The sequence below is a fragment of the Oratosquilla oratoria genome, chromosome 20 (genome assembly GCF_046742065.1).
Source record: "Oratosquilla oratoria isolate Oo_2021 chromosome 20, ASM4674206v1, whole genome shotgun sequence".
NCBI lineage: Eukaryota > Metazoa > Arthropoda > Malacostraca > Stomatopoda > Squillidae > Oratosquilla > Oratosquilla oratoria.
Genome location: NC_134796.1, coordinates 28,028,170 through 28,051,513, shown reverse-complemented (window position 1 = coordinate 28,051,513; position 23,344 = coordinate 28,028,170). Strand labels below are relative to the sequence as shown.

Here is a 23,344-nt window from a genome sequence, read left to right as displayed (position 1 = left end):
AGATGCTGTGAACATGGGCAAATATCATGAATATTGATCATGTTTCATGGTGTTTAGGCCTATTTAAACATGAAAAATAAGATTCGATAGATACCTACCTATACCAAATATTTATATAGCCCATGCTGGCGTATTCTTTCATATCACCATGGCTGTTCTTCTTGTTCTCACGGAATGTCACGGAGAAGTGTGCCGTCACGTTGTTGTGAAAAAAATTACACACACAGCCGCAGAATTTTTATCGTAGGCCGTAGATAATGCGCACCACCGGATAATGCCCACCCCCCATTTTTAGGCCCTTCCAACGGAAAAAAGTCGCGCACTATACGCCGGAAAATACGGTAGTTGTATTTACCTAGTTGTAATATACGGGAAGGGAGCTATACTCGTGGTGACCCATCTTTGTATCTTTCAGCATCAAGTTTTTTCTTAAAATCGTGAATAGTATTTCCACACACTGTTTTTTCATCTAAGTTATTCCATATATCCAGCATTCAGTGTATGTATGTATGTACCGATTTCAAGTACTCCAATTTTTTGGCATTAGACTGTTTTGCACTTATGGCTTCATGCATATATTGTCTCGTAAGGGTTTTCAGACTTCATCCTTTATTCTTCTCATGATCTTTGGATCATTTGCAATAATGTTAGTGTAGTTTTTCATACCTTCCATCATGTCATTTTTGTATATTAAGAACATTGTAGGTGCTAAAACCAACCACTGTGGGACTCCATTAGTCACTTCCTTTCATCTTGACATCTTGCTTTCACTACCATTCTTATGTACCATTCTTCCAGGAAATCTTTCATCTATTCAAGTAGATTTCTTCCAAGTCTTCTAATGGTTTTAATTTCCACAAAGATCTGTTATGATGTACTGTCATTTGTCTTCCCTAGCACTCAAATATGCACATGAAACCCAAAGATATAGCATACTAGATGAATTATTCTACCCTATAAGTCACAAATAGATAATTTCAGCTGCAGTATTATGCTATAATTTGATATGTGTTCTATCTATATACCAAGGGATTTTTCCCCTTATAAGGGAAGTAGTGAAGTCAAAAGGCATGTACCCATCCCACCCATTTCACTCCCGTCCACCACCCTCTCCTCCCTTTCATCTAGCTCCTTGTGGATGAAGGGTCATTCCTGTCTCCCTCACACTGCCCTGGGTCAGAAGCAATCCAGTAAGACAGTATATTCACAGCAAGGCCACTTCACTTAATTAGCAACCCCCCCCCCTTCTCCATCCTCTTATGTAGAAAATAGAGAAGATGGGGAGAAATCCCTTTGGTTATACCCCTGCTTGGGGTGGGGGCTGCATGTTATTATGCAGTATAAATTGCTCAGTAGCCTGCAGCCAATGTTTTAGGGACTATATTGGGCACTCTATGAACCAGAGCCTCACATTATTTGGTATATGATAGAGGAAAGCTCTACTTGTAGAGAAATTATGCTCCTTTATTTTACAGTAAACTCTTGCTTTACTGTAAAGGGAGCTGGGAGATAGGGTGGATGAAAGAGTATTGGGATGGTTTGGACACATGGAGAGAATAGTGAAAAAAGACTAGTAAAAGAGGTGTGGAAGGAGTGAACATGAGGGGGCAACCTAGGATGAGATGGATGGATGGGGTAAAAAGGGCTTTGGGGAAGAGGAGAATGTCTGTTGAGGAAGGACAGGAGAGGACAGAAGACAGGGGTGAATGGAGAGTGGTTGTGTATGGATGATGTTGTGATCCATGAGGTGGAATGGGTGGGGGTTGGGGGGAGAGGAGAATGTCTGTTGGGGAAGGACAGGAGAGGACAGAAGACAGGGGTGAATGGAGAGTGGTTGTGTATGGATGATGATGTGATCCATGAGGTGGAATGGGTGGGGGTTGGGGGGAGAGAGAGTATGTGTGAGAAAAATTTGACACAGCCCGAAGGGATTTCTCCCAGTCTTCTCCTTTTCTGCATGAGGAGACAGAGGGGGGGGGGGGGTTGCTGATTTAATGAAGCGGCCTTCCTGTGGATGTGCTGTGTCTTGAGACACTGCCTCTGACCCAGGGCAGTGGACAAGATGCAGTGATGACCCGTCATCCAGGAGATGCCAAGATAAGAGGGAGGGAAGAGGGTGGAGTGTGATGGGGATGGATTGGGTGGGAATGGTTTTTTTGCCTTTGTTTTTTGGCTACCTCCCTTGTAAGGGGGAAAAAAGCCTTTGGTATATATATATTTTACAGTACTGCAATTGTCCCTCTATTTTGTCTCCCTCTTAATACTGTCTTGAATAATTTCTTTGAGTATACAGGGTGCAGCAAAATGATCTGACACATTTGTAGGTTTAATAAAAGCCATATGGATTAAAGAAAATTTTTGTTCCTTTTAAATGTACATATAATGCCATTTTGTTTAATGTTTTTAAAAATTAACTCAATCAAATGGGTGCCGTTACTGTAATATCATTGCCATATTTTCCTAGGTCGGCCAGTTGATTTTCATTTCATTGCTGATCCACTAGCTCTGAAGTTGGTAACTCATAACAGTATCATGATTTGAGTAGGTACAGGATCATGTCTACCAGGCCTGAAATGCACCAGGAATGCTCATTCTGTTGGCTACTGAAAAAAGAAAAATAATAATAAATAATAAATAAACAAAATGGCATAAGTACATTTAGAAAAAGAAATGTTCTTTACTCTATTTGGCTTTTATTGAACCTACAAATGTGTCAGATAATTTTGCTGCACCCTATATTTTTATTTTTGCCTGTCCTCTGTGGTAGAGGGAAGAAAGAATACTGCCACTGAGTTTTCCCACTTGGGTCATAAAAAGCAGCTAAAAAGGGATGGAGTGATGGGATTAGGTATCTTGCTCTCTGTAACCCTGTTCCTATGAGAAGTCAAGGCACATATATTCTATCTGGCTTTTAGAAATGTTAATGAGGTTGCAGTGTTTAAAAAAAAGTACCAGCATTAACAGTACCAATACAGTTTGTACCCAGTAATCCTTATTTGCAGAATTTTAACAATAGATTTGATTGTATTTGAATCTTTTGTAGTAAACTTTATTTAGAGGCAGCTACAAAAATTATTATGATGGATTTCAAAGGAGGTATGTCTACCAAAGGCTTTTTTCCCCCTTATAAGGGAGGTAGCCAAAAAACAAAGGCATAAAAACCACTCCCACCCATTCCATCCCTGTTCCACCCCACTCCCCTCCACCCTCTTCCCTCCCTCTTATCTTGGCACCTCCTGGGTCAGAGGCAGTGTCACAAGACACAGCACATCCACAGCAAGGCCACTTCATTAAATTGGCAACCCCCCTCCCCTCTCCATCCCTTCATGCAGAAAAGGAGAAGACTGGGAGAAATCCCTTCGGGCTGCGTCAAATTATTTTTCACAAATACTCCCTCATCCCCTATCTCCCACCCATTCTACCTCATGTGTCACAGCATCATCCATATACAATCATTCTCCATTCACCCCTGTCTTCTGTCCTCTCTTATCCTACCTCAACTGACATTCCCCTCTTTCCCAAAGCCCCTTTTACCCCGTCCATCCATCTCATCCCAGGTCAATCCCTCATGTTCACTCCTTCCACATCTGCCTTCCACACCTCTTTTACTGGTCTTTCTTCACTCATTTTTTCCATAAGTTAAATAATAAACAAACAAGTAAATAGTATATAATAAATTTATAGATAATAATAAATAAGCAGATAATAATAAACAGACAAATAATAACATACATATACCAAAGGCCTTTTCCCCCTTACAAGGGAGGTAGCCCAAAAAAAAAAAAAAAAACACAAAATCCATTCCCACCCAATCCATCCCTAATACACTCCACTCCCCTCCACCCTCCCTCTTATCTTGGCACCTCCTGGATGACGGGCCATCCCTGCATCTTGTCCACTGCCCTGGGTCAGAGGCAGTGTCACAAGACACAACACATCCACAGCAAGGCTGCTTCATTAAATTGGTGACCCCCCCCCCCCTCTCTGTCCCCTCATGCAGAAAAGGACAAGACAGGGAGAAATCCCTTTGGGCTGCTTCAAATTTTTCTCACACATACTAACTCATCCCCCATCCCCCCACCCATTCCACCTCATGCATCACAACATCATCCATTCTCCATTCACCCCTGTCTTCTGTCCTCTCTCGTCCTTCCTCAACAGACATTCAGCTCTTCCCCATAGCCCCTTTCGCCCCAACCATCCATCTCATCCTAGGTCGCCCCCTCATGTTCACTCCCTCCACATCTGCCTTCCATACCTCTTTTACTAGTCTTTCTTCACTCATTCTTTCCATTTGTCCAAACCATCCCAATACTCTCTCAAAAACCCTATCTCCCAACTCCCTTACCACCCCTGTTCTCCTCCTCACCTCCTCATTTCTCACTCTATCCAGCCTAGTAACCCCCATCATACTACTCAGACACCTCATCTCAAACACACTCAAACTCCTTCTCTCTTTCTCTCTTATACTCCATGTTTCTGCCCCATACAGTGCTGTTGGCACAATCACTCCTTCATACAATCTCCTCTTAGCATCCATTCCCGAATGTCTATTCCTCATTACACTTTTTAATCCACCAAGGCATTTACTCGCTTCTCTCAATCTACATTCTACCTCTACTCCACCCTTTCCTGCCACATTTGCACCCAAGTATTAAAACTATTCACTTCCTCCAGTCGCTCTCCCTTAATGCTCACTTCCAGTCTACTGCCACTTTCACCCCTTGTACATCTCATCACCTTACTTTTACCCACATTTATCTTCAACTTTCTTCTTTCACACACTCTCCCAAACTCTATCACCAACTTCCTCAATCCCTCCTCTGATCCTGCTACAAGCGCAGTGTCGTCAGCAAACAACAGCTGGCTCACCTCCCGCTTTTCTCCATTTTCTTTAAACATCTCCAATCCCTGACCCACCACCCTTGCATTTACCTCTCGCACCACCCCATCCATGTATAAGTTGAACAGCCAGGGTGACATAACACATCCCTGACGAAATCCCACCTTTACCTCGAACCACTTACTCTATCCATTTCTAATACTGACACCTGCTCTACTACTCTCACAAATACTCTTTACAGCTTCTAGAAGCTTTCCTCCTATCCCATATATCTGTAATACCTCCCACAGTGCCTTCCTGTCTACCCTGTCATAAGCCTTTTCCAGATCCATAAAAGCCCAAAAAACATCCTTACCTTTTCCTATAGCTTTCTCACATATGTCTTGCCACAAAAATCTGATCTACGCAACCTCTACCTGTCCTAAATCCACACTGCTCCTCGCCAATCACTCCCTCTGTTCCTCTCCTAATCCCCTCAATCAAGATCCTCCCATAAGCCTTCCCTACTACACTTAACAAGCTAATCCCTCTGAAACTACTACACTCACACTTGTCCCCTTTTCCCTTGTAAAGTGGAACTATATAGGCACTCCTCCAGTCCTCTGGCACTCTACCCTCTCTCCAGCAAACATTAGATAACCTCACCAGCCAGTCCACCATCACTGTACCTCCTTTTTTTTTTAGACATTCTGCATGGCATCCATCCAGACCAGGTGCCTTACCTGCTCTCATCATCTTAACAAGTGCCTTGACTTCATCCTTCCTTATTTCTCCCCCATTTTCCTCACTCATCACAGTCATTTTCTTAGCACTTCCCACTGCAACTATCTTTCCCTCCCTATCCTCCTTCACATTAAGCAACTCCCTAAAATACTCTGCCCATCTTCCCCATACTGCTTCTCATCCATTATCATCTCTCCATCTGCACCTTTTACCTTTTCTTCTCTACTTGATTCACCTCCTCTTCCTCTCTTAATTTCTTTCCAAAAAATCTTTTTATTACTTTCAAAATTTTCTGTCATACTCTTACCCCATTCCACATCTGCTCTCCTATTTGCCTCCTTTTTCTTCTGCTTTACTTCTCTTTTCTTTGTACCTCTTATATGACTCCCTCGTCCTATTTTGTAACCAATCTGTGAAAGCTCACTTCTTGTCTTCTACAACCTTCTTTGTTTCCTCATCCCACCATTCACTTCCCTTCCTTCTATTTCCTCCTGTCCTTCTTGTTCTACACACCATCTTTACACACTTTGTGACTCCCTCCTTGAACCATCCCCATTCCTCCTCCACACCTAGCTCTACTTTATCCTTCACTCCCTTCCACTCCTCTTTCAGCTTCTTCCTGTACTCCTCCTTTTCCTTTTCATGTAAAGAGTTCACTCTAGGCACCTCCCTACCTTTTGTCATTTTCCTCTTTCTCCATCTATCCTCCACTCTCAACTTACCTTGCAAAAAATTATCTGATATTCTTCCACACTCTCCCCTTAGCACATGTGCATCCTTAACTCTTCCTATTATACTCCTATCTACCACTACATAATACATTAACACTCTATCTACCACCCTTCCATCCACCACCCTCTCCCATGTGTACTTATGCTTGACTTTCTTCTGAAATACTGTATTTGCTATCATCAACTCTCTAGACACATCACCATCAACTCTCCAGTGTGATTCTTTCCTGGAACTCCACATTTCCCAACCACTCCATCAATTGGTTCATTTCCTACCCTAGCATTAAGGTCTCTCAATACTACTACATTGACTTTCCTCCTTAATCCCTCTATACACTCATTTAAATCTATCCAAAAAGTCTCCCTTTCTTCTACACTCTTCTCACTACCAGGCCCATATGCACTTACAAAAACCCACATCTCCTTTCCCAGTTTCACCTTCATCCACATTATCCTTGAGGAAACCTCATTCCACTCCACTACACATTTACCTATCTCTTCACTTACTAGTATAGCCACCCCTTCTCTCCCTCTCCCTCTCTTCACTCCTGAATACCTCCCAATTACACTCCCAAACTCACACTCGCCCTTCCCTCTCAACTTAGTTTCACTCAAGGCCAACACATCCATCTTTCTTCTCACAAACATACTACCTATCTCTTCCCTTTTACTCTCATCTGTACCACATCCATGCACATTAAAAGACCCAAACCTTAGGGCACTGGTTGGAAAACTCCTAGACCCTCTTATGCCTTTACTTTTTTTAGGATGTCCTCTGCCTTTGCAGGAGGTTTATTCCATTCATTAACAACACAGTTGGTGAAGTTGTTTCTACCCACTTCCAAATTAAGTTATTTCCTGACAGTTGAAGAACATTATTTCTTGTTGGATTCTCATTCAGTGTGAAACTTTTGTCACTTTTGATGTTTTCAATTCCCTTTAGAGTCTTAAAGACTGGTATCAAGTCACCTCTGAGTCTATGCTTTTTTAGGGAAAATAGATTTGTATGTTTTACTCGATTTTCATATGATTTATTTTTATATTTGAAATCAGTTTTGTGGCTTGCCATTGTACTTTTTCCAATCTGTCAATGTCTTTAATGAGACTCAGTGACCCTACAGAAACAGCATATTCCAAATGTGGACGAATTAATGATTTATGTAGCTTGCTAATGAGAGATGGACTTTTGAAGTCAAAAGATCTCACAATCAGTCCTAGAATCTTATTTGCTTTTTCAGAGGCTAAAATACACTGCTTAGATGATTTGAGATCATTACTGATAATTACGCTGGGATCCTTGTCACTCCACTTTTGTCAACGAATTTCCAAATTATTTGTAGTTGTACTTACTGTTATCTTTACCTATGTGCATAACCTTGCATTTACTTGTGTTAAATTTCATTAGCTGCTTTTCAGACCATTGCTGTAGTTTATCTAAATCTTATTGAATATCTAATTGGATTAAGTGATCATTTGCCATTCCACACAATTTTGTATCATCAGTAAATTTGGAGATAATAGGTTTCAGTCCATGGTCAAATATAATTTTTTCCATCTAGAAGTTTTGCCATTTAGAACAACTCTCTGTTTTCAATCATTCAACCAATTACTAGTCCAACTTAATTGGGTACCACTTATCCCATCTGGGGTATTGGCTGCATGTTATTGTGGCAAAGTAGCATGCAGTTGATACTTAAGGGTCTATATGGGGCACCCCTACAGACCAGAGCCACATATAATTTTGTCTGTGATAGAGGAAAACTCTGTGCATAGAGAAATGATGACACTTTTATACTACGACTATCCCTCCGTTATGCTGTCCCCCAACCCCTTGTTACTGTCCTGTACCATTTCTCTGAATATTCATTTCCTGTTTTTGCTGACCCTGTGGTGGGAGAAGAGAATGCTACCACCAAGTCTTTCCACTTGAGTTGTAAAAGGCAACAAAAAATGGGACGGGGATGGGATTAGGAATCCTACTACCTGTAGCCCCAAAAGGGGACATTACTAAAAAAAGAAGAAAAGGCATAAGAGGGTCTGGGAGTTTTCCAACCAGTACCCTAAGGTTTGGGTCTTTTAATGTGCATGGATGTGGTACAGATGAGAGTAAAAGGGAAGAGATAGGCAGTATGTGAGAAGAAAGATGGATGTACTGCCTTTGAGTGAAACTAAAATGAAAGGAAAGGGCAACTGTGAGTTTGGGAGTGTAGCTGGGAGGTACTTAGGAGTGAAGAGGGGATGAGGGAGAGAAGGGGTGGCTATACTAGTAAGTGAAGAGATAAGTAAGCGAGTAGTGGAGTGGAAGGAGGTGTCATCAAGGTTGATGTGGATGAAGGTGAAGCTGGGAAGGGAGATGTGGGTTTTTCTAAGTGTATATGGACCTGGTAGTGAGAAGAGCGTAGAGGAAAGGGAGGCTTTTTGGGTAGATATAAATGAGTGTATAGAGGGATTAGGGAGAAATGTCAATGTAGTTGTATTGAGAGACCTTAATGCTAAGGTAGGAAATAAACCAATAGACGGAGTGATTGGGAAGTATGGAGTTCCTGGTAAAAATCGTAGTGGAGAAATGATGGTGGAGATGTGTCTTGGAAGAGAGTTGATGTTAGCAAATACAGTGTTTAAGAAGAAAGTCAAGCATAAGTACATATGGGAGAGGGTGGTGGATGGAAGGATGGCAGATAGAGCATTAATGGACTATATAGTGGTGACCAGGAGTATGGTAGGAAGAGTTAAGGATATACATGTTCTAAGGGGAGAGAGTGAGGGAATATCAGAATTTTCTGGTGGAAGGTAAATTGAGAGTGGAGAATAGGTGGAGAAAGAGGAAAAGGGCAGAAGGTAGGGAGGTACTTAGAGTGAACTGCTTGAATTAGAAGAAAAAAAAAAGGATAGTGAGTATAAGCAGCTGAAAGAGGAGTGGGAGGGAGTAAAGGATAGAGTAGAGCTAGGAGTGGAGGAGGAATGGGGATGGTTCAAGGAAGGAGTGATAAGGTGTGCAAAGATGGTGTGTGGAACAAGGAGGGCAGGAGGAAATAGAAGGAAGGGTAGTGAGTGGTGGGATGAGGAAGCAAAGAATTATTAAGCATAAGATAAAGGAAGCAAAGAGGAGAGCAGATGTGAAATGGGGTAAGATTATGACAAATTTTTTGAAGCAATAAAAAGATGTTTTGGAAGGAAATTAAAAAAGAAAAAGGAGGTGAATCAAGTAGAGAAGAAAAGGTAAAAGGTGCAGATGGAGAGATGATAATGGAAGAGAAGGCAGTGAGAGGAAGGTGGGCAGAGTATTTTAGGGAGTTGCTAAATGTGAAGGATAGGAAGGGAAAGGTAGTTGCAGTGGGAAGCGCTAAGAAAATGAGAGTGATGAGTGAGGAAAATGGAGGAGAAATAGGGAAGAGTGAAGTGAAAGCAGCTGTTAAGATGATGAGAGCAGGTAAGGCACGTGGGTTGGATGGATGCCATGCAGAATGTCTGAAGAAAGGAGGTACAGTGATGGTGGACTGGCTGATGAGGTTATTTAATGTTTGCTTAAGAGAGGGTAGAGTGCCGGAGGAGTGCCTGTATAGTTCCGCTTTACAAGGGAATAGGGGACAAATGTGAATGTAGTAGTTTCAGAGGGATCAGCATGTTGAGTGTAGTTGGGAAGGCTTATGGGAGGATCTTGATTGAGAGGATTAGGAGAGGAACAGAGGGAATGATTGGTTAGGAACAGTGTGGGTTTAGGTCAGGTAGGGGATGTGTAGATCAGATTTTTGTGGTAAGACAGATATGTAAGAAAGCTTTAGGAAAAGGTAAGGATGTTTTTTGGGCTTTTATGGATCTGGAAAAGGCTTCTGACAGGGTAGACAGAAAGGCACTGTGGGATAGGAGGAAAGCTGTTAAGAGAAGCCAAGAGTTTTTACAAGAGTAGTAGAGCTTATGTTAGGATTAGAAATGGAGAGAGTGAATAGTTTGAGGTAAAGTTGGGACTTCGTCAGGGATGTGTTATGTCTCCCTGGCTGTTCAGTCTTTACATGTATGGGGTGGTGCGAGAGGTGAATGCAAGGGTAGTAGGTCAGGGATTGGAGATGATTAAAGAAAATGGAGAAAAGTGGGAGGTGAGCCAGCTGTTGTTTGCTGACGACACTGCGCTTGTAGCAGGATCAGAGGAGGGATTGAGGAAGTTAGTGACAGAGTTTGAGAAGGAGTGTGAAAGAAGCTGAAGATATATGTGGGTAAAAGTAAGGTGATGAGATGTACAAGGGGAGAGAGTGACAGTAGGCTGGAAGTGAGCATTAAGGGTGAAAAACTGGAGGAAGTGGATAGTTTTAGATACTTGGGTGCGAATGTGACAGGAAAGGAAGGAGTGGGGGTAGAGGTAGAATGTAGATTGAGAGAAGCGAGTAAATGTCTTGGTGGATTGAAAAGTGTAATGAGAAATAAACATCTGGGAATGGATGCTAAGAGGAGGTTATATGAAGGAGTGATTGTGCCAACAGCATTGTACAGGGCAGAAACATGGAACATGAGAGAGGAAGAGAGAAGGAGTTTGAATGTGTTTGAGATGAAATGTCTGAGAAGTATGATGGGGTTACTAGGCTGGATAGAGTGAGGAATGAGGAGGAGAACGGGTGGAAAGAGAACTGGGAGATAGGGTTGATGAAAGAGTATTGGGATGGTTTGGACACATGGAAAGAGTGAGTGAAGAAAGATTAATAAAAGAAGTGTGGAAGGCAGAGGTGGAAGGAGTGAATATGAGGGGGCATCGTGGAAAGAGGGAGTGAAGAAAGATTAATAAAAGAAGTGTGGAAGGCAGAGGTGGAAGGAGTGAGTATGAGGGGGCGTCGTAGGATGAGATGGATGGATGGGGTGAAAGGGGCATTGCAAAAGAGAGGAATGTCTGTGGAGGAAGGACAAGAGAGGACAGAAGGTAGGGTTGAATGGAGAAGGGTTGTGTATAGATGATACTGTGATCCATGAGGGGGAGTGGGTGGGGGATGAGGGGTGAGGAAGTATGTATGAGAAAAAAATTGACGCAGCCCGAAGGGATTTCTCCCCGTCTTCTCCTTTTCTGCATGAGGGGATGGAGAGGGGGGTCGCTGAATTTATGAAGCGGCCTTGCTGTGGATGTGCTGTGTCTTGCGACACTGCTTCTGACCCAGGGCAGTGGACAGGATGCAGGGATGACCCGTCATCCAGGAGGTGCCAAGATAGGAGGGTGGAGGGGAGTGGAATATATACTGTAGGAAATGGAATGGGTGGGAGTGGTTTCTATGCCTTTTCTTTTTGGCTACCCCCCGTGTAGGGGGAAAAAGCCTTTGGTATATGTATGTACCGTATATACTCATCTATAGGTCGAAATCTTAAGGAATTTTTTTTTAGGCCAAAACCTTGGGGTCGACCTATACACAAGTAATAATCTTGTTAGGTTGAAATCCAGACATGACAAGAAATGGCTAGGAAGAACTCTTACCTTTTCTTTAGGTTCAGAAATAAAAATATTTACCTACTAGTTACTACCAGTAAACAATGGGGACATGAAATACACGGTACGTACCAAAACATGTGAAATTCCTTCTAGATACAGTAACCCCATACGGAATACGATAAACACCAGCTTTGGTGCCCGGTGTTTGGTTGTTGTGTATTTTCGTCTTCGTGATGTCTTTTATTGTCCTGCTTGTCTGGCACACTACTTCCAAATTGGTGGTTCTTAAAATATGTGTCAGGTTGGTGGCAACATCGCTGGTTGGCAACACGATACGTCTTGTTGTGCTGTCCTGCTGCACAACAAGACATCTCGTGTTGCCAACCAGCGACGTTGCCACCAACCTGACACATATTTTAAGAACCACCAATTTGGAAGTAGTGGATAAAAGACATCACAAAGACGAAAATACACAACAACCAAACACTGGGCACCAAAGCTGGTGTTTATCGTATTCCATGTTCTGGATGTGATAAAGTTTACATCAGAGAAACGTAATGCGACCTGAATACACAAATACGTGAACACCGTTACGACATCAGGCATGATTTCACCACCAATGCATGTGTGACACATAGAAACAAGGAAAACTATCTTATGGACTGGAAGAATGCAGAGCTGCTGATATGAGAACCAGACAAAATCTGCAGGAAGTGTTTAGAAGCAGCGATCATTCAAGGAACGAACACTATTGAACAAAATAGGGGCATGTTCAACATCTCGCCCCACATAATTCCCCTAATACCCATGGCCAGCAAAAAAAATTAAAATATTAAAACCACCCTTTGTGAACATTTTGCCCAAGGATGTTTGGGCCAGCATTCTCAACCTTTCCCAGTGTTCAATCCCCCTCCTCCTCCTCCTCCTCTCCCCGTTCCCTCCTTTTCCCTTATTTAATCTCAAGCATATGTATCTCAACTTGTACTTGAAAAGGCTGTAATAAGCGAAACATATTACAAATAAAGGTTCCGTCCTCATATGGTGTTTAACTCGTCAGTCTTGTCGGCAACTGCTACTTTCATGAAAAAAAAACTTGGTAATCTGTTCAAGTTTTTCACTCTGCTGAAATAGCAACTTCAGTGAAACTTATTAGATATTAAAATCAGTGAACTTGAAAAAAACATAAACCAAAATACATCAGAATTAATGAAGTGAAAAAACTATAATAATCAATTGCTATACCAGGCAAGCCACGCCACTTCAAAGCATTAAGACAGTGGAATGCTCACAGCACCAAAACAAAAAAGCCACTCGACCTATACATGAGGTATATGGAAAATTCCAGATTTTTTGGCCAAAAATGGGGGGTCGACCTTTACACGAGATCGACCTATAGACGAGTACATACGGTATGTACTTATTCCGTGTGAATCTAATTTAGTAAGTAGTCTTTCATGGGGGACGGTATCAAAATATTTTGCAAAGTGTAGATATATTTAATCTATATTGTTTCTTTTGTCATCATTCGAGATGACTTGTAGAATTTGAGTAAGTTAGTCACGCAAGAGTGTTTCCGTCTGAATCCATACTGGTTATCATTTATCAAACATTTATTTTGTAAATGATGTTTGATAGCATCTCTGATGATAGTTTCCATCATTTTTCCTGTGATTGAAGTCAAGCTTATAGGTCTGTAGTTATTTGGTTTCTTTTTTTATCACTTTTTTTGAATATGGGAGTAACATTAGCTAGCTTCCATTCTCTTGGGACATCTTCGGATATGATGGATTTCTTGAATGATTCTTGATGAGTAGTGAAGGGTGAGAGGTTGCAAAGGTATTAGAAAGACATGACTGGTCATATTATAAGGAGGTCTGTTGTTGAATGTGATAAAATTTTCATGCAAAATACTTTGGGATTAGATATTAGATAAATTGTGTTTTACAGGATTTAAGATTTTTAAGATGAGATGGATGGATTGGGTAAAAGGAGCATTGGGAAAGAGATGAATGTCTGTTGAGGAAGGAAAGAAGAAGACAGAAGATATGGGTGAGTGGAAAATGTGTATGGATAATGCTGTGATGAATGGAAGGGAGTGGGTGGGGGATTGGTGGGTAAAGGAATACGTGTGAATGATATTTTGATGTAGCCTGAAGGGATTTCTCCCTGTATTCTCCTTTTTTGAATGAGGGGATAAGGAGGGGGGTTGCCAATTAAATGAAGTGGCCTTGCTGTGGATGTGCTGTCTTGCTACATTGCTTCTAACCCAGGGCAGTGGGTGAGATGCAGGGATGACCCGTCAACCAGGAGGAGCCAAGAAAAGAGGGAAGGAGAGCTGGTGAATGGGAATGGAGTATGTGGTGATGAAATGGGTGTGAGTGGATTTATGTCTTTGACTTTGGCTACCTCCCTTGTAAGGGGGAAAATGCTGGTGGTGTAGGTAAGATATTTTGTATGTAGTGGATGTATAATTCTTGCACACATTGAATTTGTGTTGTTGTAAACAGTAGGCATGTTTACAATAAGGATAATTAATTGTTGCCTCATGTTTCACGAAGTAGAAAACCCACAGTCCCACAACAACTGGCAACAGTGCATAGACCCTCTCACATAGCGGACTGGACCTTGGCTGAATTTGTTCGTTAAATCGGGCTTCTACTGTACATCCTTAACCACTTCACTACAGGACTTAAATCTTGCGGGCAGCAGCCAATGCCAGCCGTACGACGTGTCGTAATAATACTCGCATCATAAAATATAGTCACGGCTTATATCGATCGTTCTCTCTTTCACCCGTGAATTTTGAAAACCACAGAGAATGGGATTAAGAGCAGATTAGGGAGAATGTAAAAACACAGGGGCGACTACAATAAATATAATCAAGACGCCGATATGGCAGCGTCACGAATCCACTTGCTCCTCATGACGCCTACGTGTGCGGCACCGTATGGAAGGGGTTAACTCTTCCTACCATACTCCTGGTCACCACTATATAGTCCATTAATGCTCTATCTGCCACACTTCCATCTACCACCCTCTCCCATATGTACTTATGCTTTACTTTCTTCTTAAACACTGTATTTGCTATCATCAACTCTCTTTCAAGACGCATCTCCACCATCAATTCTCCACTACGATTTTTACCAGGAACTCCATACTTCCCAATCACTCCGTCAATTGGTTAATTTCCTACCCTAGCATTTAGGTCTCCCAATACAACTACATTGACATTTCTCTCTAATCCCTCTATGCACTCATTTATATCTACCCAAAAAGGCTCCCTTTATTCTCACTACCAGGTCCATATGCACTTACAAAAACCCACATCTCCTTTCCCAGCTTCACCTTCATCCACATCAACCTTGATGACACCTCCTTCCACTCCACTTCCCGCTTACTTATCTCTTCACTTACTAGTATAGCCACCCCTTCTCTCCCTTGTCCCCTCTTCAGTACATCCATCTTTCTTCTCACAAGCATACTGCCTATCTCTTCCCTTTTACTCTCATCTGTACCACATCCATGCACATTAAAAGACCCAAACCTTAGGGTACTGGTTGGAAAGCTCCCAGACCCTCTTATGCCTTTACTTTCTTTTTTAGGAATGTCCCCTTTTGGGGCTACAGGTAGTAGGACTCCTAATCCCATTCCCCATCCCTTTTTTGTTGCCTTTTACAACTCAAGTGGAAATACTTGGTGGCAGTATTCTTTGCCCCCACCACCAGGTAGGTAGGCGAAAACAGGAAATGAAAATTCAGAGAAATGGTACAGGACAGTAACAAGGGGTTGGGGGACAGCATAACGGAGGGACAGTCGTAGTATAAAAGTGTCATCATTTCTCTATGTACAGAGTTTTCCTCTATCACAGACAAAATGATGTGTGGCTCTGGTCCATAGGGGCATCCCATATAGACCCTAAAGTATCAACTGCATGCTACTTTGTCACAATAACATGCAGCCAATACCCCAGATGGGGTGAAATACCCCAGACGGGGTACCGGTCTGAAATTTCTAAGATCTTCCCTATTTCCTCCTTTGTATATTGGTACTATGTTTGCATCTTTCCAGTCTTGCCGTAACTTTCCTTTTTTGAGTGAGGAGTCTATCTTGTTTAGTTTGTCAGTTTGTCGATACACTCTTTCAATATCCAATTTGCAATTCCGTCTGGTCCATGCGATTTCCTGACATCAAGGTTTTTTTATTTGATCGCTTATTTCTTTTTTTGTTACCTTTATTTCTTTCATTTTGGGTGATCTTTCTCGTTTTCTATCTTCCCAAAATTGTGAGCTCTCAATTGTAAAAGCTGACCTGAAATGTGTGATCATGACTTCTACCATTTCTGTATCATCTATATATTCTTTATCTCCTACCTGCAATTTCACTATTTCGTGTTTATCCTTTAGTTTTTCATTTATATATCTGTAAAAGAATTTTAGTTGATCCTTACATTTGTCTATAATATCTTTTTCATAATTTCTTTTTTCTTTCCTGCATAATTCACATATTCGTTCCAAAGTTTTATATATGTTTGCCATTTGGATTTTTTTTTTTTTTTTTTTTTCTTTTTTCCATTTTTCCAGGCTTTGTCTCTTCTGTCTCTAGCCTCGCTGCACCTTTTGTTATACCAACACTTTATATAAATCTCTTTTTGTTTCTTTTTTGGTACATATTTGTCAATTCCCTCCTTGTACAGGTAAACGTCGACTTACGATGGCATTAGGTTTCGATAGAGCCATCGTAAGACGATCTCATCGTAAGTCGATCCCCACTCTGTTCCGTGGTCACTGTACCTAGCCTACCTGTATATTAACCACCAGAGATACTGAATATAGCCTATTAAACATGTACAGTAGTTTATTTAATTATTTTTATCCTTTTTACCATATTCAAACACTATAATATGTATTTTCAGTACGGGACTTAAATCTCGCGGGCAGCAGCCAATGCCAGCCGTACGACGTGACGTAATAATACTCGCATCATAAAATATAGTCACCGCTTATATCAATCGTTCTCTCTTTCACCCGCGAATTTTGAAAACCACAGAGAATGGGATTTAGGGCACATTTGAGAGAATGTAAAAACACAGGGGCGACTACAATAAATATAATCAAGACGCCGATATGGCAGCGTCGCGAATCCACTTGCTCCTCATGACGCCTACGTGTGCGGCACCGCATGGAAGGGGTTAAATTATCATATCGTCGTCGTCGTCGTCGTCGTCATCGTAAAGTCGAACAATCGTAAGTCGCGGCCATCGTAAGTCGACGTTTACCTGTACTTTTCTTTGAATATGTTCCATTTGTCTTCCATCTTTGTTTCCTCTTTGGACAATTTTTCCCAGTTAGTGTTTTGGATTTTTTTTTTTTTTTAGTTTTTCAAAATCTGTTTTGTTGTACATTAATCTTCCTTCTCTATGCTTTTCACTTCTACCTACATTGTTTTATTCTAATTTAAACTCTATTAGTATATGGTTACTCTTTCCAATTGGTGTTTTGTACTTCATTTTGTTCACAATATCTGGTTCAGAAATTTATATTAAGTCTAGTTTCGACGGTTCCTCATTATTTCTATAGTATTTTCCTTAACCCATTGAGTTAGGGTGTATTTGATGGTCATATTTAGTAGGATGTTGCTCCAATGATCTTCTCCCCCTTTTACTATAATTTTTTCCCAGATTATATCCTTTGCATTAAAATCGCCCATGATTACTATGTTTCCATCATCTTTTAGTAACTCATTTAGCACATTCATTATGTCTTCCAGTAATTTAGAATGTTTGCTATCCGACCAAGCCTGTGTTTTTGGTGGCACATACACTACAAAAATTTTTCTGCCTTTCATCCTTTTGTTTACAATTTTGATCATAAATAGTTCTACATTGCCTTGGCCTTCATTTATCTTTGTCACATTTAGACCCTTTTTGGTCAATATCATGACACCTCCCTGCTTTTCTGTTCTATTTTTCACCCAGTGGTTGTATAGACCTTGTCCCACTATGCTTGTTGATATATTTCCTTTCAGTTTTGTCTCCACAATTCCCATGATGTCTGGTTTTTCCATTTCTAGATAGTCATTTAGTTCATTGATTCCAGAGATAATGCCGTTGATATATGTGTATGCCACCTTTAGTTTCATATTATCCTTACTTTTTTGGTTTAAGTTTCCCTTTTTTTGATGTACAATTTTTTCCACCAAGTCCAGCACTCTCCAAAAAAAAAAACTTGTTTTTTTCCATCTCTGTTCTTTTCTCATTTCTATCATTGGCTTCAATTCTGAGAGCTTTGTCTTTCTCTTTTTCCTCATCACTCATTTCCTTTTGTATCCATATGTGTTTGAATTTCTCACTGTTTTCCAATTTAACCACTTTTGATGATATCTTCTCTGCTATAATTTGAGTTCTTAGTTTTATTTTCAGCGGTCTATGTTGCTTTTCTCTTGAATATTTGCCTATTCTGTGGATTTCATTGATTCCTTTATTGAGATTTTGTCCTTCATCCTGTATTTCTTTCAAAATTTCCTTCTCCTTTTCTCTCTGGTATCTATGCACATCATGTTTTTCCTGGATACTATGGACCACAATGCACTCACCTTTGTCAACTGTATCCCTCACCCAATTTTCCTTTTCTTTAATCACTTTTATGCCTTTGTATTTCCCTCCATCTGTTTTTGTACTATTTCACTAAAGGATATTTTTTTATTTGGAACTGTTTCTATGTCACTGGCTAAAAATAGTAAGATAGACTTTGTACATACGTATACCAAAGGCTTTTTTCTCCCTTATAAGGGAGGTAGCCAAAAAACAAAGGCATAAATACCACTCCCACCCATTCCATCCCTATCACACTCCACCCATTCGATCCCTGCATCTAGTCCACTACCCTGGGTCAGAAGCAGTGTCACAAGACACAGCACATCCGCAGCAAGGCTGCTTCATTAAATCGACGATCACCCCCTCTCTGTCCCCTCATGCAGAAAAGGAGAAGATGAGGAGGAATCCCTTCGGTCAAATTTGTTCATACATAGACTTTGTAGTACAGGAAATTTCCTATATACTAAAGGGATACATACCTTTAAATACTTTTGTATACAAGTAATTTATATATTGAAACAAGACTGGCAATTTGCTTGATTGTATGGTAAACTTGTTTTGGTACAGTACTTTCATAATTTTTTCATGCTTCTTTCTGCACCATTGAAGCATATGGCTTTTGTATATAGAAAGCTGCCCTTACTCTTTTTTCCTTTTCATACTTCAAATCCTGGTATGTATGGGATTCCATGTTTTGCTTTATAATCATGATAGCTACATCATATAAAGTGGCACATAAGGATATTCTTGTGAGTTCAGGCTCAACAATTGGAAGAATGTATTTTTTGAAGGAAGGTCTTGTGATTGGGCATGACCCATAATATGAAGTAAACAATGTATATTGCATAATGCACATGTTGGTTTAATTTGTTCTTTATCATATTCATATGTTGCATGGGAATCAACAGGTTCTTGCAATTTGTAGTCTTGTGAGATGGACATTAGAAGGAATCCTCTCCCTGCTGCTGCCCATCATTGAAACATGTCATCCTCTTTACCTCCACCTAAAGGTGCAATCCAAAGGGGCTAATACTCCATCTCTGGATTGGGCCTAACATCACTCCCTGCTAGTTTTGACCATTTCCTTCATCTTTTCATATAAAAGTGGACAACTGGCAACTGTTCACATGCTACTATTACAAGCCAGTGGCACAGAAATAACCCTACACTAATGCAACACAGATGATTGTCCAAAGTTTCTTATCAGATGGATTTATGGGAGGGGCTGAAGACTGATACTAGCTGCTATGGTGGCTGTGGGCTTCCAGTCACTGAACCTAAAGGCTTGCTATTATCATTGTTATGTGCTAGATATTGCTTGTAGATGACACTGCACTTGTGGCAGGGTCAGAGGAGGGATTAAAGCAGTAAGTGACAGATTTTGGGAAGGTATGTGATAGGAGAAAGTTGAAAGTAAATATGGGTAAAAGTAAGGTGATGATATGTAATTTGGAAGTAAGGAGAGAGGCTGGAGGAAGTGGACAGTTTGAAGCATTTTGGGTTACATGTGGCAGGAAAGAGAGGAGTGGGAGTGGAAGTAACCTGTAGAATAAGAGAAGCAATTAAATGTCTTGGAGGGGGGGGGGTTGAAAAGTGTCATGAGCAACAGGCATCTGAATGGATGCAAAAAAGATTATATGAAGGAGTGATTTTGCCAAAGACACTGTATGGGGCAGGGACTTGGAATTTAAGAGAGGCAGAAAGGATTAGTTTGAATGTGTTTGAGATGAGGTGTCTGAGAAATGTGGTTAAGGTTACCAGGTTGGATAGAGTGAGAAACGAGGAGGTTAGAAGGAAAGTCAAGGTGAGAAGGGAGCTGGTAGGTAGGGCCGATTGAAAAGTATTAGGGATGGTTTGGACCTATAGAAAGATGAGTGAAGAAAGATTAGGAAGAGATGTGGAAAGCAGAGGTGGATAGAGTGTATTTTAGGGGAGGGCAGAGAAAGAGACGGATGGATGGAGTGAAAGGGGCTCTGATTAAGAGGGGGATGTCTGTAGAGGAAGGAAGGGAGAAGGCAGAGGATAGGAGTGAGTGGAGAACGGGTGTGTATGGATGATATTTTGATGCAAACTAAAGGGATTTCTCCCCATCTCTAAATTTCTGCATGAGGGGATGGAGAGGGGAGGGTTGTTGTGTAAGTGAGGTAGCCCTGCTGTGGATGTGCTGCATCTTGCTGCATTGCTTCTGACTTGGTCAGTGGGCAGGAGATAGGGATAACCCTTCATCCACAAGAAGCTAAGATGGGAGGGAAACAAAGATGGTGGATAGGAGTGGGTGTGTGCCTTTGACTTGGCTACCTCCCTTATGAGGGGGGAACCCCTTGGTGTAAAGATAGTTATTATTATTGTTATTATTACTATTATTATTTTTATTATTATTATTACTATTATTATCATCATCATCATCATCATTATCATTATTGTTATTATTAAGTCTGTTACTTATGCCTTGCTTTTTTCTTCATCTATGCAGGGTCCCTCGACAGGGGATTCGGAAGGGGATGGCGGAGAAATGGGGGGTGCAGGGCCATCCAGTATTGGACCCAAATCAGACAAGGCCTACTTGTTCAGAGTATGGTCTAGTTTTGATGTGAGGTTCATGAAACCCTTCTTGACGAACAGTCGTCCAACACTCCTAGACACTATGCCTGTATGCTGCAACCCTATTGCACGGCTGCTCACCACAACAGAGCAGCTAACTAGAGTAAGTATATCATACTGTATTTATATATCTGTATATAGTCCATGCATTTAGAGTGGGATGAGGAAATGCAAAGATGGGAAATTTAACTTAACAAACAACCTGTTCTTTCCATATATGTATCTAATCTGCACACACAATGAGATTTCTCTACATGCCAAAGAGTCTTTTCCCTATTTTGTGGTGGTGGCTGAGTCAAACTATACACCCATGCTACATCCATCCTACACACACCTAAAACCCATTCATTGCCCATCTCTCTTAGCATCCCATTGGTAAAGGTTCATCCCTTTCCCCCACTTACAACTACATCATGAATAAAATCCATTCAACTACCTCTGCTACCTCAGCACCTTGAGGAAGGACACCCATGTCCCCTACCACATGACCTTGGTCAAAAACAATGCAGCAAGGCATGGCTCTTCTAGAGTTGGGCCCAACAGTTGGAGGTGGTGTACTCGAGTCTTCTAACTGTATAACAACCCCCCCACTTTTTTTTGTCATCCAGTCAAAAATCAAATGTGATGTAGATGAAACCATCTTGTCAGGCAATGTCATCCTTTTTGTTTAAAGCTTCAGAGTATTGATTTCTATTTTTACTGGTTGCACATCTGGTCCTGTTTTGCAGGAGATGGATCCTCTGAATGATGATATGCCTTTGGACGAGTCTCTCTTGTCTGCCGGACCAAGGACATCTATTGACTCTAGTCGTCCTGTGAGTATCATTTGATGCTTTCATCTTCTTGTTATCTTTCCCATATTTATTAGAAATATACATACATATGTATATTCCCAGTCAACATACATGTGTATATTTCTAACATACATATGTATATTTCTAATTAGAAATATAATCGGGTAAATACTGACATTATATAATAGTATTTGTGAAGCCCTGTTGTTTTAAAAGCATCATGGTGATATTTTTAATTGCCTTGATTACTTGTTAAACAGAGGGGAAGAATAGAAAGAAGTATTAATGGTATTAGTTTAATCCAAATATGCACTTGATATGAGTTGTATAATTTAGCTAAAACTGGGGATAGCTCTGTTTTATAAAAAAAAAATAGAGGTAAGGCTTGCATCTTTGAGCATATAACTAATTACTAATTAGATGAATCTTAGATGTTTATTGAAACACTTAGATACTGAAGGGATTTAATTATAGAAGTATAACATCTTATTGAGTTTTTAACTATTCAGAAGATTGTGTCACTTGAAAGATGTGCTTTAAGGAACATGTTTGCCATGGTGTGGTAAATGATGAAAGCATATATTGATTAGCAGATAGGCTATACATATTTTGCAGACCCTCACCATGGGAGATCGAGATAAATTGCTCTGCTTTCATGGCCAGAGTATGTATTGATTAATTTTTACATTCTCAAAAAACATTCACTTGTATGGTTTTAGTAAATTTGTATCAGTAGTAGGAAAATAAAACTAGCCTTTTGCTCTTAGCTTTGTTATGTGCTGTGTTCATTGTGCTGATTTATATAACTAAAGGACAGAAATAACCCGTTTGTATACTGTAATCAAACTTGTTCACATCAACGTGGAAAATTCCATTACTATTGATTTGTTATTGCTATTTGATTATGATGAACATATAATAGAGACAAGGTAATCACAGTAATTAGCACGATATATTATTAATTGTATTACCAAAATAATATTTTCAGTGTTTTAAGTGATACTCATTGATAACCATGTTTTATTGCTTGTTTTAGACTGGTTTCCTGGCATTACTATTCTTGTGCCATGACCATGGTTGAAGTTACAACTTCAGTAACTAAGTGTTTGGGTGGTTAAGAATATCTCACTTGTATTTTGTTTGTAACTGTAGTGTACAAATAAAGATGAAACTGATATGTGACTTGAAGTTAGGAGGAATGCCCATATAACTAAAGTCCAGTTACTGAATTATAACTTATAGTGTTGACATCTTTTTATTATAAGATAGCCTTTTGGTATATAGATAGTATTTTCTCACTGCTTGAACTTTTTGTTCCATAGAACTTATGTAGTAAGATTTTCAGTTCACCATGAAGCACCAAAATTTTGAAGATAGAAGCATCTCAAACTATCATAAACCCTTTTCCAGATATAAACAATATCTACTAACATTTTTCATATATCTGTGAACTCTGTTACTAGTTTCTCTTGTTCACAAACTTTGTACTAAACATGAAGCATTCTTACACACATTATTTTCACAAAACATCACATTGTCATTATGCTTGTTTGTGCAAGGAATTGGTGAATGTGACTGTGGAGAAAAGTTGAGCATTTAAGTAGTGGTTGTAACTAAAAGGTACTTAAATTCCACAATTGCTGGGCAAGATTTCAT

The 23,344-nt window shown here is 40.4% G+C and overlaps 1 protein-coding gene across 2 annotated transcripts in view; it reads left to right on the top strand.

Moving 5' to 3' along the window:
• Nucleotides 1–23,025, top strand: part of Nhe3 (Na[+]/H[+] hydrogen exchanger 3) — a 165,068-nt gene extending 142,043 nt beyond the window's left edge. The window contains exons 12-13 of one of the 2 annotated variants that reach the window (XM_076203772.1): nucleotides 20,767–20,997; nucleotides 21,623–23,025. In XM_076203772.1, the coding sequence (XP_076059887.1) occupies nucleotides 20,767–20,997; nucleotides 21,623–21,724 (333 nt within the window). In that variant the 3' untranslated portion in view covers nucleotides 21,725–23,025. The remainder of the gene's footprint in view (nucleotides 1–20,766; nucleotides 20,998–21,622) is intronic. The other variant, XM_076203773.1, reaches the window with a different exon arrangement.
• Nucleotides 23,026–23,344: the final 319 nt, after the last annotated feature.